This window comes from Eleutherodactylus coqui, chromosome 9 (genome assembly GCF_035609145.1).
Source record: "Eleutherodactylus coqui strain aEleCoq1 chromosome 9, aEleCoq1.hap1, whole genome shotgun sequence".
NCBI classification, from domain to species: domain Eukaryota; kingdom Metazoa; phylum Chordata; class Amphibia; order Anura; family Eleutherodactylidae; genus Eleutherodactylus; species Eleutherodactylus coqui.
Window position 1 is genome coordinate 165,652,893 of NC_089845.1, and position 16,372 is coordinate 165,669,264.

The 16,372-nt window shown below is 46.7% G+C and overlaps 1 protein-coding gene across 5 annotated transcripts in view; it reads right to left on the bottom strand.

Annotated features, from left to right (window-relative positions):
• Positions 1-16,372, bottom strand: part of KHDRBS3 (KH RNA binding domain containing, signal transduction associated 3) — a 127,612-nt gene that overhangs the window by 41,677 nt on the left and 69,563 nt on the right. For all 5 annotated transcript variants that reach the window (XM_066579065.1, XM_066579066.1, XM_066579062.1 and 2 more), the window contains 2 exons: positions 6,283-6,422; positions 4,388-4,574 (listed from right to left, as the gene is read on the bottom strand). In XM_066579065.1, the coding sequence (XP_066435162.1) occupies positions 4,388-4,574; positions 6,283-6,422 (327 nt within the window). The remainder of the gene's footprint in view (positions 1-4,387; positions 4,575-6,282; positions 6,423-16,372) is intronic.

Consider the following 16,372-nt stretch of genomic DNA (forward strand, 5'->3'; position numbering starts at 1 on the left):
CTATATCTGGCCCCTCCATAATAGTCATACATGTAATGTCTTCAGTGTGGATGCACTGTGCAAATTGTCTTGTCTCTAGTTATGTGTATTACACAGCTGCAGCATGTAAGAGGTTAATGTCCATGAATGTCTGAGACAGGTTTAGAAAATGTAACAAATTTGTCTTGTCACGTGACGTTGCCCTATGTATGTGTTTGCAAGAGGCGTGCCAAGGGCTTCTGTTCTGGCTGTCTCTTCTTCTGGGTTCCTTGAGAGAGAGTGCTGGCGCCATGAGGTTTCCTTCAACCCTCACGTGGTGAAGAAGCGAAGCTAAGGAGAGGTATCCTGATGTCCCCATCTCAGGACCCCTACCTAGAGTGAGTGCAGGGAGGAGTCTGCCGTGCAGTGATCAAGCTACTAAGCGCAAGGGAGTGTCTGCAAAATGTTTTGGCCATCTCCGGTGTGTCTGTCCAGGAGCGGAGTCCTACAGATAACTAGGACTGTTGGCCGGTGTCATCCTGTGTTCTCCTCCCTGACCTTGCTTAACTGTTCTTACCGCACTGGTGTGTGAAAGTTACTTTAAAGGAGTAAAGTTCCAGTCATTGCCCATTCCCAGTGATTGAGGTATTCAATTATAACTGTGTGGACTATTAGTTTTCCTGCTGGACAACCAACGGTGTGAAGGAACGGTGGCGTCACGAGTGACACCTTCTCAAGTCCATTACACCACTATACAGGTAACCGCTCTCCCAACGTTGCCTGGAAGAGGCCTTGCGGTGCCTTGGCTAAGGCTGTGCGTGTCCCTCTGGGGAGGAGTTTGGTAGAGCCACAGTGACAAGTGCCATCTCTACACCCGCCATCTCCTCAGAGTGTCCCTCATGTCTCAGTTGCTGCCGGACACCACACCATTACTGCATGGATTTGTTAATAGCTCGGTTTTAATTGCATTTAATAAACTGTTAAATGTATTGCAGTGTTTGGTCTGTTGTCACCTCTTACATATAAGGATAATTGGCAGTGTTACTATAACTGACACCTCGCCAGTTGGTTGGCAGAGGTCCATGATTGGCTGGCCCAGGAGGGGTTCTTCACATCATGTGGTAGCCATCCATCAAGCACATACTCTGCACATACTGCTGACTATATTGTACCCATAGAATAGAGCTGGTCAGACGTAGGCCAGCGGTGCGAACTCTTGATGTTTGACTACCCTTACATTTATGGTTTTTGTTGTGGGACAGAAGAGGGTAGAGCAGCTTACGAGGCTTTTCTGTCGTACCGAGAAAAAAAAAATGTCTATCTGGATTTTTTTTTCATGCCATCTACTTTGTTTCTATGCATTTCATATAAAACTGCCAATTTAAAGGCGGCGGTCCGGCTTCATGTGTTTAGAGCGTCTGGCTGTACGTTTAATCTATGTGTTAAAAGTAAATCTACTAAAAGTTACATACGTTTTCTCATGTATGTTTAAAGGGGTTATCCAGTTATAAACTATTGGTGGCTTATCAACAGGACAAGCTGCCAATAGTGGAGCGGTGGTGGTCTGCCGCCCAGGACCCTCGGCCAATAAACTGTTCACTGGGCTAAAATGCTTGTGCATCGAGCAGATTCCTGCAGAATAAGACAGGGTCTTATTACTTTTTGCTACAAAATATTTAACTTTTTTTACATGTATAGCTACCTGGACACCATTTAAGTAGATTTTTTAATTAACTGTGGCTTATTTTTGGAGTAGGGCTTATATTTAAACCACTCAAAAACCCAGAAAAATCATGCTCAAAAATCCTCAAAATTCATGCTAGGGCTTATTTTCGGGGTAGGTCTTATTTTCATGGAAACAGGGTAACAGACAGCTGTGTTCCCGCTGCAGTGGTCAGGCTTGGTATTGCAGGCATTGATGCGAATGGGAACTGTGTGCAATACCAAGTCTGGCCACTGCAATGGGAATGGAGCTGTCTGTTTCCTGCAAAAATCAGCTCTGTGCATTAGCAGATTGAGCTGGCAAACTGTTCATCAGACCTCCAGCAATCTATTGATGGACTGTCCTAAAGCTAGCCCATCAATAGTTTACAACTGGACAAGCCCTCTATAGTATATGTCAAATGTACATTAAAGCCGTGAACAGCCCCTTACATAAGGCAGATATCTTGCACTGGTTACTTATATTTGGTTAGTGGGCCAGCTGCACCCAGCGAACGCCAGTCTACTGGGATATTATCAATCTGAGTAATTCCACAAAAAATTGTAATTATTTAGAATTTGTAATTCAGAAATCTTGCAGTCGTTGCTGAATGAAAGGACTGAAAGCACAAACAAAGTAACAGAAAATCCGGCTTCACTGATATTCACTCCCAGGACCTGTAAACAACCTGTAAGCCCATAAGCTGCATCTATTTCAGTCTAACCAGCAGTTTCCAGCTCCCTCGGCATGTTTAATAAGAATGTGCATCGGCTCCCGAGTCCCTCATGGCGAGTGCAGGGGAGACTATTTTAGACCCATGAAAAAGGCAAATAAATAAGCTAAACATATCCAGGACTCGGCATGATCCACATCAGCACCAAGAGGTGGTGGAGCAGCTGCAGGGACGGCACTTCCCGTTCTGTCAGATGTGCTTTACCATCTCCAAAAGGACTTGCAAATGGGAGATGGAAAAATGCCTCTGTGATGCCAACTGAGAGCATTCTTCCCACTTCCATTTGCATATATTTTTTCCCAGGGAGCATTGCATGGCCAATAAGACTCCTGATGCCAACTTAGTCAGAAGGAGAAATGTTATTCCCTTGGCCTAAAATACCCAGTGGTTCCTGCTTTATCACTAATGCAGGTCAATGTCCCTATACTTCTACCAGCTACCATACTGACCAACAGATACATTGTATATCAGACAACGTCACATCAACACAAATGGGCTGCAGCTAATTTACTGCAGACACTGAAGTGCACAGAGTCCTTTCAGATTGGGCTAACAAGCAAAGCATCAACACACCAAAATAATGATCCATCTGAAAAGCTGTATAGGGGCTGAACCGGGTGCAAGTTCACTGAGGAGACAACCTTTTTAACCCTTTCCAATCCACTGGACATTATGATTTAAGGTTGTACAGCTCCAATGTTGAAATACATCCGTCGGGGTTCTCTTACTGTATATTGCCAGCCTCTCTGCTGTCAGAGCCTATCCAACGTGTCACCTCATGCAGTACTGGATTTAGCCAGCAGATAGCGCCATTGTATAACAGCAGAAAAAGAGTAAGCTCCCTAGGAAAACCAGAATATAAATTGGATTGGAAAGGGTTAAAAATGAGGTGAAGCTCTCTGCAGAGATTGAACCGCGTTCTCCAAGAACATGCCATTTCTCTGCTATACTGAGCACTATTGTAGAATAAAGCAGAAGAATGTTTTTTCCACAAAAAGTCCAAGCTCCTGCTATCTTTTGGTTGTAAATTGAACAGCCACTGGGATCGAGTGGCAGTGGACGTGGATCCATCCTGCCAAGCATAAGAAAAACGAAACAGGAGCAGGCCCAACTCAGCATAAAGGTGGGATCTTTCTTGTTTATTCACTTTAAGATTGATGAGCTATCAGGTCAGGATAGGCCATCAATAGCTGATCCCCAGTGCCGGTGTTCTAATGTTCAGAGTTGCTTTGCTGCAGTAAGCAGACAGCTCTGTTCATTGTGCAGTGGCTTGTTGTGGTACTGCAGGTCTATTCACCTCAATGGGACTTAGTTTGAGGTACGTTGCTGGGCCTCTATGTAGTGTATGAAGCAGTTTATACTGGGAGACTCCCCCACTTATAAATTTACTTTATGTATTCTAAAAGGTAGGTCAATCTGAAATGTAGGACAATCCGCATTAATGTCTTCAGTACTTATACTTAGGAAGGCTTCAATCTGTCAATTTAAGTAATCTAGTCAAGTTCAAGATGGGAGGAGTCACCAGGAGCCAATCTAAGCAGAGTTCCAGAGAAGAACCACAACAAAGAAAATAAGCACTCGATACAGATCTTGTCCTCGGTCAGATTTGAACCTGCAACCCCAGCACTGCAAGGCAACAGTACTAACCACTGAGCCACCTGTCTTCTCCAGAAGAACACACAGAAAGAGAACATAAGCACAGAATACAGATCTTGTCCTCAGTCCTAACCACTGAGCCAAATTCGCTGAATCCTCCCCTCTCTTCCCTCGTCTTACAAAAGTGTTCAGTACGTGATTTAGGGGGGTTTATGAACGCATTTTTGGTTCAGAGGTTCAGGTTCTCGACCTGAATTCTGGTTCTACGGGTTTGGTTCACTCATCTCTTCTCAAAACTATATAGAACAGAAAGGCTACTTGACATTTCACAGAGAACAACGGAGATGAAATTAGTAGGGAAAACATGAAAAGTAGCGACTGTCAAACGTAATACTCACATATTCCCCATAAGTGTCCTGCGCTGGCGGCGGGGGCCGATAGCCCGCTGGATGGGGTATTCCCCTTGTTCTTGTAGCCAGCAGTCCTCTTGCTCTTGTAGAGGGTACTCTCGCTGGGGTTACGCCTCTAGGAGCCGGTGCCCCTCTGGGTACCCCTGCCGATAGGGGTGGTACTCCTCCACGAGCCCTGTAACAGAGATCACTGCGGGTTTATGGGATATCTATACAAACATATTCCGCTTTCTATAGAAGACGTGTAATCCGATCGCTCATCTCTACCGTTACTAAATATATGAGATAACCCAATTATCTGAATGTACAGCCTAAAACGTTGTGGTCCAGGGGTATTCACAATAATCAATGCAATTGTGTAGGATACTAAAATATAGGTTTCATTTAAAGGGACCCTCCAGTTTGAGGACAAAATTCAGTCCCATGACAAGAGTAGAGTTCGTGTTATCTGCAGTTCTCCTCTGAAACTTGCTGTCGCCATCCTGGACAGCAGAAAACGATCTAGTTGATGCACACACTGCACTGCTCTCTGATTGGCCAATACTGATCACATGAGCAGCTCTGGACGATCACAGGCGGTGAGGTGCATTAGTAGGCCAACAGTACCAATGGACTGAGGATTAGGTAGTCTGAAGGTTGTGCTAGCCATCTTGGATGGCCAAAAACAAGACCTGGAACCAATGGAGGGACAGCAAAGAACAGCAGGTGAGGATCCTAAAACTGGAGGGTTGCTTTAAAGGAAAGGGTCACTTTCTAAAAACAGTTCAGGAACAAGATCCTGCACCAATTCATGTTATACTGTATGTAGCAGAGCTATCTGGGCGAGGGAAAAAAGTGGAGCGAGATGCTAGTGTGCGCACGTGTCTGCTGGAACTAGGCTCTGTCCGAACACTGCTGAAGCAGGAGGGGAAAAAAAAACAAACAAAAAACTTTCCTCTTCAACCCCGGAGCACAAAAGTCACGTGACATGTTTTTCGTGGTTCGTGGTTCAGTTTCAGTGTGAATCCACATTAGATGGGAAAATCCAGCGATCGGAGCGACTTCCAATGAGGCCGGTCATCGGTGCTGGACTGGCTGGGGCCAGGATTTCACGCCCAACTGCGTGGGATTTTCTCATAAAATGGGGTGGAGAGTATACAGAGAATGGCGTGATCAAGAAAAAACATCCAGCAATTACAACTGAAAGGGGTCGGAGGGGGATGTCAGGAATCGTTCTGACCAACAGGCTGCACAGTCAGCTAATTACAACGCTGGGGCTCCAACTAACGTGTCCGAACGCACAACTCGCCGTTCCATAGCACGGATGGTATAACAGCAAACAGACACAATGGCGCTGAAACAGACAGAGATGAGACTCCAGCGGGCAAAAGAGCACAAAACTTGTATCACTGAGCAGTGGAAAAACCATTGTCTGGATCCAGATTTCTGTTGCCCCGTGCTGATGTGAGGTCAAATTTGGGGGCAAGCAACATGAATCTATGACCCCTTCCTGTGCAGCTTGTGGAGGGGCAGTAATGGTGTAGGGATGGCAGATCCTGGGTCCTCTGATACCTATTGATGGACATTACAACAAATTGCTGCAGTTCCGAAAGCAAAAGAATGTCAATGTGTTACTAGATGGGGTCTCTAATAAAGTGGCCTTTCAGTGTAAATCTGCGTGTCCTGCAGAATTCAGCTTTTTTATAATACAGGGTTCCAAACATTTCCTGTGTAAATTTAGCGATTATGGAAGCGCCAATCTCAGAAGCCAAACAAGCCGAGTAGGTAGAAATGACGTCTTGCAAATTTGCATTCTAGTTGACACACATTTTGCCAAGGGGTCGCCTATACAGTAAATACTCCTGGTAGACTCGGCCCGCTTATTTCCATAGAACACACATTACCTGGACAATGCAGCGACCGGCGCTCCCCGGGAACGGACTGCCGGCTTGCCGCGGACTACTGGGACTTCGGCATTTTCAGAGCCGCCATTTAGATAGGTGAGTTCTTGCAGCTGTGCCTGTCGGATCTCATCATTGTAATCCTATGTATGTGGGAGTAAACAAGGGACAGCGTTAGAGCAAAGTAAACCCAATTTCCTGTTTTGTAGCACATCTGTAAATGCCCACATGGGGCCCGAACACAACAGTCTATCTCACTTGTTAACATTTTATTTTGATGACACGTCCTTTTAGGTTATTCTACACAAGCCGAGCTCCACGGGTCTCGCAGGCCGCCTTCTACTTTCACTCTCGGGCATAAATCAATAAACATGCTTGAAACAGTCAATGTAACATCTACGGCCAACGTGTGCCAACACCAGAACCCAACGGACTAGCGGGCGTTGTAACAAGATATATGCAGCATCTGAAACTAGTGAGAACATACATTAAGTGACCCTTTTATTAGAGCCCCCCATATAGCAGCGCCTTGGACCTCCACTGGTCATCCGAACTGCAGCAATTCATCATAGAGTAGATCCCACCAGATGATGAAACCGTTCTGCAGGAATATCGGCCCCTGTGGACAGGAAGCTTCTTGTAGTTGCTGCAGATTAGATGGCGGTGCTGACACGTTCCGACCAGCTGACAGGAAGGGGTCAGCGATTCATGCTGCTTGTACCCAATTCTGACCTCCCGTCAGCAACAGAAATCTGGACCCATCTGACCAGGAGATGTTTCTCCGCTGCTCAGTGATACAGGTTTTGTGCTCTTTTGCCCGCTGGAATCTTTGTTTCTCTTAGACACAATGGCGCTGGAACTGGTCGTCCGCTGTTATACCATTCGTGCGGAGGAACGGCGAGTTGTGCGTTCGGACACGTTAGTTGGAGCTCCAGGGTTGTATTCAGCTGACTGTGCAGCCTGTTGGTCAGAACTATTCCTGACATCCTCCTCCGACCCCTTTCAGTGAGGAGTTTTCTGTCCGCAGGATCCCCTTTCGCTGGATGTTTTTCCCCAATCATGCCATTCTCTGTATACCATTACACGAGAAACCCCCCCCCCCCCCCCCCCCCCCCCCGTAGTTGGTGGTGAGCCCCCGGCTAGTCTAGTACCGATGACCGGCCTCGTTGGAAGTCGCTCCGATCGCTGGATTTTCTCATCTAATGTGGATTCACACTGAAACTGATCCGCGGAAAACTTGTCACGTGACTTTATGCTGCACTCCGGGGTCACGGGGGGGGGGGGGGGGGGGGGGAATTGCCATACAGGGAAGTGCTAATTGTGAGAGGGCCGGGGTCTAATAAGGGACAGGGGCTGTGATAAGGGTTTGAGATACTTGTTTTCAGGCTCGGACGGCCGACGGAGGAACAGGCGAATCCATCGGTAGTTTTATATTTGACAACTATATTGTATTACAGAATGACAGCAGATATGGAAGCGAGACGCCAACTGATAATGGCTGCAGTATTTGCAGATATGGACGATGGAGTATATATATTATGCAGTTACAGGCTCTTGAACAGTTTCTGATTCAGGACACCCACATTTGGTAGGACCTGACCACCCTGGAGAAATACCGGACCCCCGGGGACTCCATGCAAAAAGTTCCAACAAGTTTATTCTGTTAGTTTTGTCTCAGAATGGAGTCAGATTTGGTCTGCCTGCTAGTTGGTTTATACATTTAATTAGGGGCATCGAGGAGGAGATCTCCAGCGTCAGGATAGAACTGTAACCTTATAATGGTCATTACGTGTCTGAAGTAATATTGTTAACCTCTTAGTGACCACAACACAGTTTTACTGACGGCACTAATGGCTTTAAACCCGCACATTACATCTTTTTAAGGCGGTGGCTTAGCTGACCGACAGCCAGGCTTCTCCTCTACCTGCCAGGAGCAGAGAGACCTCAGATTTTGGCAGTTTAACCCTTTATATGCCACAATAGTTACTGTAGTGTGTAAACAGATGGGGAGGGGAGCTCTTTGGTCACCCATTTGCACCCTGCATGCAAAGTACAAATGGGTTCCCATGGCAGCTGGAAGCCTGACAAAGGCCTTTGTTTCTACCAAGTAAAGGCCCTTTTACACACAATGACTAAATAATTTTTTGAGTGATAAACTTCTGAAAATGAGCGATAATAGTTCCATGTAAACGCGGGCAGTCGTGCACCATTTGCTCAGTTATTGTTAGCCAAGTTTTTTCGGCTGGCGTAAATTCCATTGTTTGATCGCTGGAAATTCTCAGTTTGAATGCAGTTTGTCCAGTTTTTACCAGCAGCCAGTGATGACTTTATATTGCTTTGCATATTCAAATAGTGCAGAGTTTACTCAGCCACAAGGAGAACAATGGAATGTGACCGCCAGATGTTTGCTCAGCTGGGCGAAGTGTTCATGCAATGTCACCAAAACACACGCCCAGCTGAGCAAACACTCCTGGAGGAAAATACAGATTAATCAGCCAATAGTGATTATCTGTGCGTGAAAAACCATGGCTAAATCTTTCAGCAGTTTGAGAGATTATCGTTGCGTGTAAAAGGGTCTTTGTTAGAAGAATCCCAGGGTTTAATCAAGATGGCAATAATGTTTTGAGACACTTTGGCAGGTAGTATGGAAAGAGTCTTCATGGCTGACTTGTGAGGTGTCCTCTCTCTCTTCCTATACACATCGCCATTTTTGCTTTACAACATTTAAATAACGAGAGTTCTTATGAAGAATTGAGAGGACTCATTTATCACCTTTCTAACCACTTGCATTTTTTCCTCTTTTAATAACCAGCATTATATACAGAAACATGGCGTCCCGATGGAAGCAAAACAATCACCTTGTGATGGCATATTGGGAAGAGAGGTTTATGGTTCATCCAATTCTTTGGTGGACACCGCTGGTTGGTATGGCAGCTACATAGATGATTTGCTCATTGGGCAGGGTCATGTGTGTCATACCAGCTTTTATGAAATTCATTAAGGATTTTTAATTTCTCTTTTTTTCATACCAATCATAGAACAGACATTTTGGACCTCAAATTAGTAGGTGAATCTGACGGCGATCTAGAAACCTCTTCACATCGGGCAACACAATGTTACATGCAAGGAGTGTCCACCCTGCGGCCATACTAGTGGGGGAATCTATAAGAGTGCGTCCATCCTTCACATCTCCAACAGGATACACCAAATTAATACTAGTTTGAAAAAAAAACGGGGATGTCCGAGCGGGATGATGATATGGGAGCGTAAAACTGCCAACAAATCACCATCATTACTTCTTTATAAAAAGTAATACCAAAAGATGCTACAAGTGGTATTAATCAAAAGCCACCATTAATCCACTCATTGTGTATCCAATATCAGAGCAAAAGCATCATTTATTTTGGAAAACGGACCCCTTGTAGGAAAGCTCTAGTACCCTGCTGTACCACCTCTAGCTTGGATACAAGGTGTGATACGGGCAGGCATGGAGGCTCTAGTACCCTGTTGTACCGCCTCTAGCTTGGATACAAGATGTGATATGGGTGGGCGGGGTGACTGGTATCCTATTGGGCTGCCTCTAGCTTGGATACAAGATGTGATAGATGTGGGCATTGGAGGCTCTAGTACCCTGTTGTACTGTCACTAGCTTGGATACAAGATGATACGAGGGCATAGAGGTTCTAGTACCCTGTTGTACGGACTCTAGCTTGGATACAATATGTGAAATGGGCAGGCATGGCAGCTCTGGTACCTTATTGGGCCACTTCTAGCTTGGATACAAGATGTGATAGATGTGGACATGGAGGCTCTAGTACCCTGTTGTACCGCCTTTAGCTTGGATACAAGATGTGATATGGGGGCACGGAGGCTCTAGTACCCCGTTGTAGCCCCTCCAGCTTGGGTACAAGATGTGATATGGATGGGTATGGCGGCATACAGGTTCCATACGTTACCCTGCGGCATATTACTCCACATTTGCTGTAAATGAGTCTCTAGATTGTACAAACTTGTAGGCTTTCAGAGTTGGCATCCTAGATGGTCCCATACATGTTCTGTCGGTGATAAATCTGGTTACCGGGCAGCCACGGAGGTGTGACAATGTTGTGGGGGTTTCCTGTGACCCCCCTTGCTGTATGTGGACAAGCATTATCCTGCTAAAGCGGAAGAAGAAGTCCACTCCACACCAGCAGCCTCTGAGAGCCTTCCAATAGGCCAAGGGTGGAACCACATTTACAGCCTCCAGTGACCGTTCATCTAACCGCACCGCAATTCTAATCTTTTGCATATCTGCAGGCTGAGTTTTGTAGTAAAATAACTTCTAGGGACTGGATTATTGTGTCTACAAAAAGGTGTATTACGATAGTCGGGAAATGTATAAGATTAAACAAATTGTTCTAAAACCTCTTCCATTACTCTGATGACATAATCACATGACCGTCACACGTTCGTAATAGAAAGGACCACGGACAATGAGTTCTCTCCAAGTCTTTTACCCTTTTGAGTTGTGGTTCCCATCCTCGCCGCTCCTGCCCTCTTGTGGGATCGTCTCTTTATGGTCCCTTCTGGGACTAAAAGGTCTTACATCAAAGCTTCCATGAACACGGATTGTGAGATCGGATTATGTGACTGTTACTTGTTCTATTGGTTGTACTGGTTGTACGTCAAGAAAATGAGACGTCCGGGTGTTGGAACGTGTCCGATATTGTGAATATGCGCGATTGCACGTCTCTGGTGCTTCTCATGGTCGCTCTACAAGGTATTTCAGAGTCACGGCCATTAAAAGAACTGAAACCCATAAACTGGGAGGAGATGGTAAGCAGCCGGTCCTCAATGTGAAGCTTATTAGATCCTGCATTCGCACACAACTACAACATACGGTAGGAATCTTAATGGGTTAATTTATGCGTGATGTCATCATTCATCCAATGTCTGATTGGTTACATGTTTGTTAACTAGTGTTGTACCATTATGTGAAGACATGTAAGGACATCGCATCATAAAAACCACTCGCTTCAAACAAAAGCCTTTTATGAAGGAATTAACATGCGTGATAAAGCTGTAAGGTCTGGGGGGTTACTGTCCGGTGGTCTTTCCTCTGATGGCTGCGCACCGGCTGAGGAGCGGTCCATGCACTGCGCGATTCTCCTGGAGCGGATTGGTTAAATGTGGTTACTTGTGAATCCGACCGGATGGTCCATGAGCCGGTGGTGGACTACCCACCCCCCGAAGCCCGCATGAGCGGTCCCCCGCACAGTACGTATATGTGGCATCTCAGTCACCTATACACCCATATAACAGACCGCCGTCTACTTGTAGCCCCCATGAGCTTACGTGCTGAAGTTAGGTGGCCCGCTGTATCCATGGATGTGAGTGCTATACTTACCTCCATCATCCTGCCCCTGTATAAGCACAGAATCTTCCACTTCAGTGCCTGGAGCGGCGCTGCCAAGTAGTCAATCCATTATAAAATTAAAATGGGCGGACAGTGACAGATTTCAGTGGCGACGCTGGAAATACGACAGTGGAAGCAAGTATAACACTTACATCCATGGACTCCACAGGTGACCTACTTTCGCTTTTATGCTTAGCTCAGTGCTAAAAGTAGGTGCAGATTCCCTTTAAATAGATGCAGAAGTGACATCTAGCCACATTGCCAAGTCTGATATTAGCCACAAGTTACCATAAAAGGGTTATCCCCACTTTTAGCTGCAGGAAGCAGACAGCTCTGTACATTGTGCAGTGGCCCGGGTTGGTACTGCAGGCTGTTTCCTAATCACTTCATTAGGACTCAGCCTGCAGTACAAATCAGGACCACTGTGCAATGTATGGAGCCATCTGCTTTCTGCAGCAGAACAGCTAGAGGTGAGACAACCCCCTCGTAGGGTAAGGTCACAGGAATATCACACTAACATTTGGTTTAACAGCAAATTTGAGGTTTCAAATTTAATTTTTAATGGCCAAACAAGCTTACAGGTAAAACCGCTGTTCACCAGCAAAACCGTACAGCCCGTAAACGTATTGGAAAATGGAGCCGTTTTACGATATAATTGCATTTTGGCACCATTTTTGTTGTACTCTAGTAGTTCCGTGTGAGCTTGCCCGTTACGCCATTATTGCCACCTCTGGGATCCGCACCCGTCAGGCAATTGGGGGTCCACCAATGCCCACCTGCTGCATTCTCCATCTACTTCTGTGGAGACCGGGCTGTAAGTGCCAACGCTGCCACCTTTCCATGAGCACATATAGGGAATTTGTGCATTCGGCTCTGCAGAGGGCCCCCAGAAGGAATGCTACTGTTGGCGCCTCTCGCGGCGCCGCTTATCACATACTTGTCTGCAATGGCGTAAAAGGCAGGAATTCTTTTCTATAAAGAGTTCCCAGAATATATTTGGTTGTATCTGCGCTACGAGAATCCTCATGGCAGGAAGCGCCGTGCGGCTCGGGCTTCAAGGACAACCGCTGAATGATGAATCCTCGCATTCTGCCGTAGTGACTGAAACGCTCCGTCCTTGAATCATTGCATTTTATCCTCCTCCGGCAGGGAGACCGGGAACACGAGCGCGGCATTGTAGTCATGTGAGATGGAGCAGGTATTACACAGCGTGGGACCGAACACGGAGAGATTTCACCATCCGCAGCTTAACCCCTTCAGAACCAGACATGGTTTACTCCTCCCGCCTTAAGAGCCATAACGGTTTAATTTGCCCAGTGATCAGGCCGTACGAGGGCTTCTTCATAGCCGGCGCAGTCCCATCGCCCTAGCCGGCGCAGTCCCATCGCCCTAGCCGGCGCAGTCCCATCGCCCTAGCCGGCGCAGTCCCATCGCCCTAGCCGGCGCAGTCCCATCGCCCTAGCCGGCGCAGTCCCATCGCCCTAGCCGGCGCAGTCCCATCGCCCTAGCCGGCGCAGTCCCATCGCCCTAGCCGGCGCAGTCCCATCGCCCTAGCCGGCGCAGTCCCATCGCCCTAGCCGGCGCAGTCCCATCGCCCTAGCCGGCGCAGTCCCATCGCCCTAGCCGGCGCAGTCCCATCGCCCTAGCCGGCGCAGTCCCATCGCCCTAGCCGGCGCAGTCCCATCGCCCTCGCCGGCGCAGTCCCATTGCCCTAGCCGGCGCAGTCCCATCGCCCTAGCCGGCGCAGTCCTATTTTATGGGTGACATTTAATGTAAAATGTACTTTAAAAAAAAATAACACTTTAAAAAATATTTAAGTTGTGAGAAAAAAAGATGCGATGATGAGATCTTTGTTGGTTTAGTGTTTACAGCACTCCTAGTGCAGATAAAAATGACATTTGAGCGTTCCTCCGGCTCCGCCCGATCAGGGACATCAAATTTTGTTTTTCCAATGTTTTTCTATTTTTAAAAATTAGATTACATTTTTTCTCTCGCTGAAGTCCGAGCCCGGGACTTTATTCTTCCACTGATTGGGCTCCGTGAGGGATCGTTTCTGCGCTCAGCCGTAATTTTTTTTTTCCTCTTTTGGGAAAGTTACAAATTTTTGATCACTTTTTATTCAAATTTTATGAAAAAAAAGGCCCAGGATGTCGGAGCCGCTCACCAACTGTGACTGATATTATAGTCATAATCCTGATGGTTAGGCCTGGATAGAATGAAAAGCGCACAATTTGTCTGACCATTGCCTGCGTTTACACTGAATGATCATTAGAGATGAGCGAGCACACTTGTTGAGGGACAATACTCGAGTATCGTCCTTTGAGTACCTGCCTGCTCGTCAGAAAAGATTCAGGAAATCCCCCCGCTTACTCCCGCAACCCACCACCGCCGCCCCCCGCCAGCACCCAAATCTTTTCTGACGAACAGGCAGGTACTCGAAAAGGACGATGCTCGCTCAAGTATTGTCCCTTAACGAGTATGCTCGCTTATCTCTAATTATCATGCATTTTCGCTCATTTGAGTGATAATTATTAGGAGTAAAGGCCCTTTTACACGGAACAAAGTACAGATAACGCAAAACGAGACACTTGCTGTGTGTTTGAGCTAATTCTAGTCCGGACTGATATATCACATGACTCCCCCCCCCCCATGGTGTAATCTCATTATTATACCACTGAAGTTGATGTGTCCAGACTTCTGCCTCATCCTGGATGTACTGCACACCGCAAACATCTACTAGGCTACCAGAATCGGAAGTTTGTCAAGAGTTCATACAGTGTATAACACAATTTAATACCTCCTTCACACAACATCTACAGGCAACTTGGCATCAGACACTTAAAAGCTAAACTTTTAGTCACAAATGTAAATTTTCATCCAATGTGTGCCGACGTGGCCCCTGATATCACCGGAGGGCGAGATGGCCAGACTCACGGATTTTGGCCATGTAATGAGAGCAGAGTCGCTAGTAAAGTCTCTAATGATTAGACAGATCAGGCAAAAGAAGACCCGGCCGCTAGAGGGCACGATGGCCGATACTGTCAGAGCGGATACTGGCATGGATATCACACAACTGGAAGAAGCAAAACCGAAAAACATGGCGGGAGCTCGCCTGTAGGGCCGCCGAGGGGCGTGAACGACTAAACGGCCAACAACATATTAGAGTTATCAAACTCACCGAGGGCCACATCAGCCTTATGGTTGCCTTTAAAGGGTCGAATGAAATTGTATAGCAAGGGTTGTTCACATGGGCAGATTTCTGCAGCATTTTTAAGAGCGTGATTTTTGCGCACATAAGACGCAATGAATAGAACCCACTGATTCCAATGAGTTCATTAACATGAGCTTATATCATCATGGGGTGTCAGTGTGAAAAATATGTGGCATGACCTATTTTGGTGTGTATTACGCACTGAGACAGGCCATAGACGTGAATGGGCAACCGCAAATCCGCAGTGAATATGCAGGTAAGCTGGTGTTCACTGCTTCTTATGCATCGTTTCATTGGACGGTTCAGGTTCTGTTTCGCATGTGCAAATATGCAGTGTATTTGGGCACGCAAAAACATGCCTGAGCAGCCAAAAAAACCCCAGGTGTAAGCAATTTTCAGTTGCGCAATTGCGTAGCGTATTTGAGTGACCAAAATACACTTGCATCAATGTGAAGGAATCCTAATAGGGACCCCCATAGTGGCCCAGCAGTAAGTGTATTTTATATAGGTGGCTCCAGTAGTAATATAGTGTCCCCTATATGGACCTTGGGCTGGATATCATCGCTAGAGGCCTTCTACTCACCCAGCAGGTCCAGTCCAGCAGTAACCGCAGAGTCTGATGCCGACCTCTCCCCTTAGTGTATGCGCTGCGTACAGGACATACAGAGATGCCATTGGGCCGGACCTGTAGGCTGGGCTAGTGGATAAATACACATCCGGTGGGCCACAGTGAGGTAGCGGGCCTTGTGTTGGACACTTGTGCTTTAGGTCAGCAAGATGTATTCTGCAAAAACTATGAGCTCATAGATGGCTCACATACCTACGCTCACAAGGAGTGTACAGAAAGGCGAAGCCGCAGGAAGGTGCCGACCAATGCTACATGCAAACATTGAAAATTATCTAGGTCTACGATTCCCATCCTCCTGTACGGACTTTAACCCTGTAAATTGCCAGACCAAACAACGCATTCACGGAGGCGGCGTTCTGACAAGTATAAAATGGGTGTTTTTTGTTCCCGTATCATTGATACAAGATCAGAACTCTATGCGCAACATAGCCTGAGACAGACGTCTGTAGCAAGAAAGTATCTTCGGTGTTTCTGGCTACTCGAGGCGTTCCTTGCAAGGACATGAGGTGCCCTCATCAGAAGAGTTAGTCATTCTGTCACCATACTATGGTCTCCCATTTAACCCTTGCCATGTAGTCAGGTGTGTGAAAGCTGAGCACATGACATGCATGGCAGGTGTCATTCTTGACAGTTTACACCCGCTGGCAACAGCCGTGATCTACGCTCACGCTGATCGTGGCTGTTAACCTAAGTGCCCCGATCGCTCTGCAGGGGAGCGTTGAGACCCCCAGACGCTGATAAGGGGGTGCTATGTGGTTGTCATGGCAGCTTGGGGCATTTTAAAGGCTCCCAGGGCTGCCATGAATGATTGCTGATCAAGTTGTGCCTGCCAGAAGGCAGTATAATGCAATACTGTGGT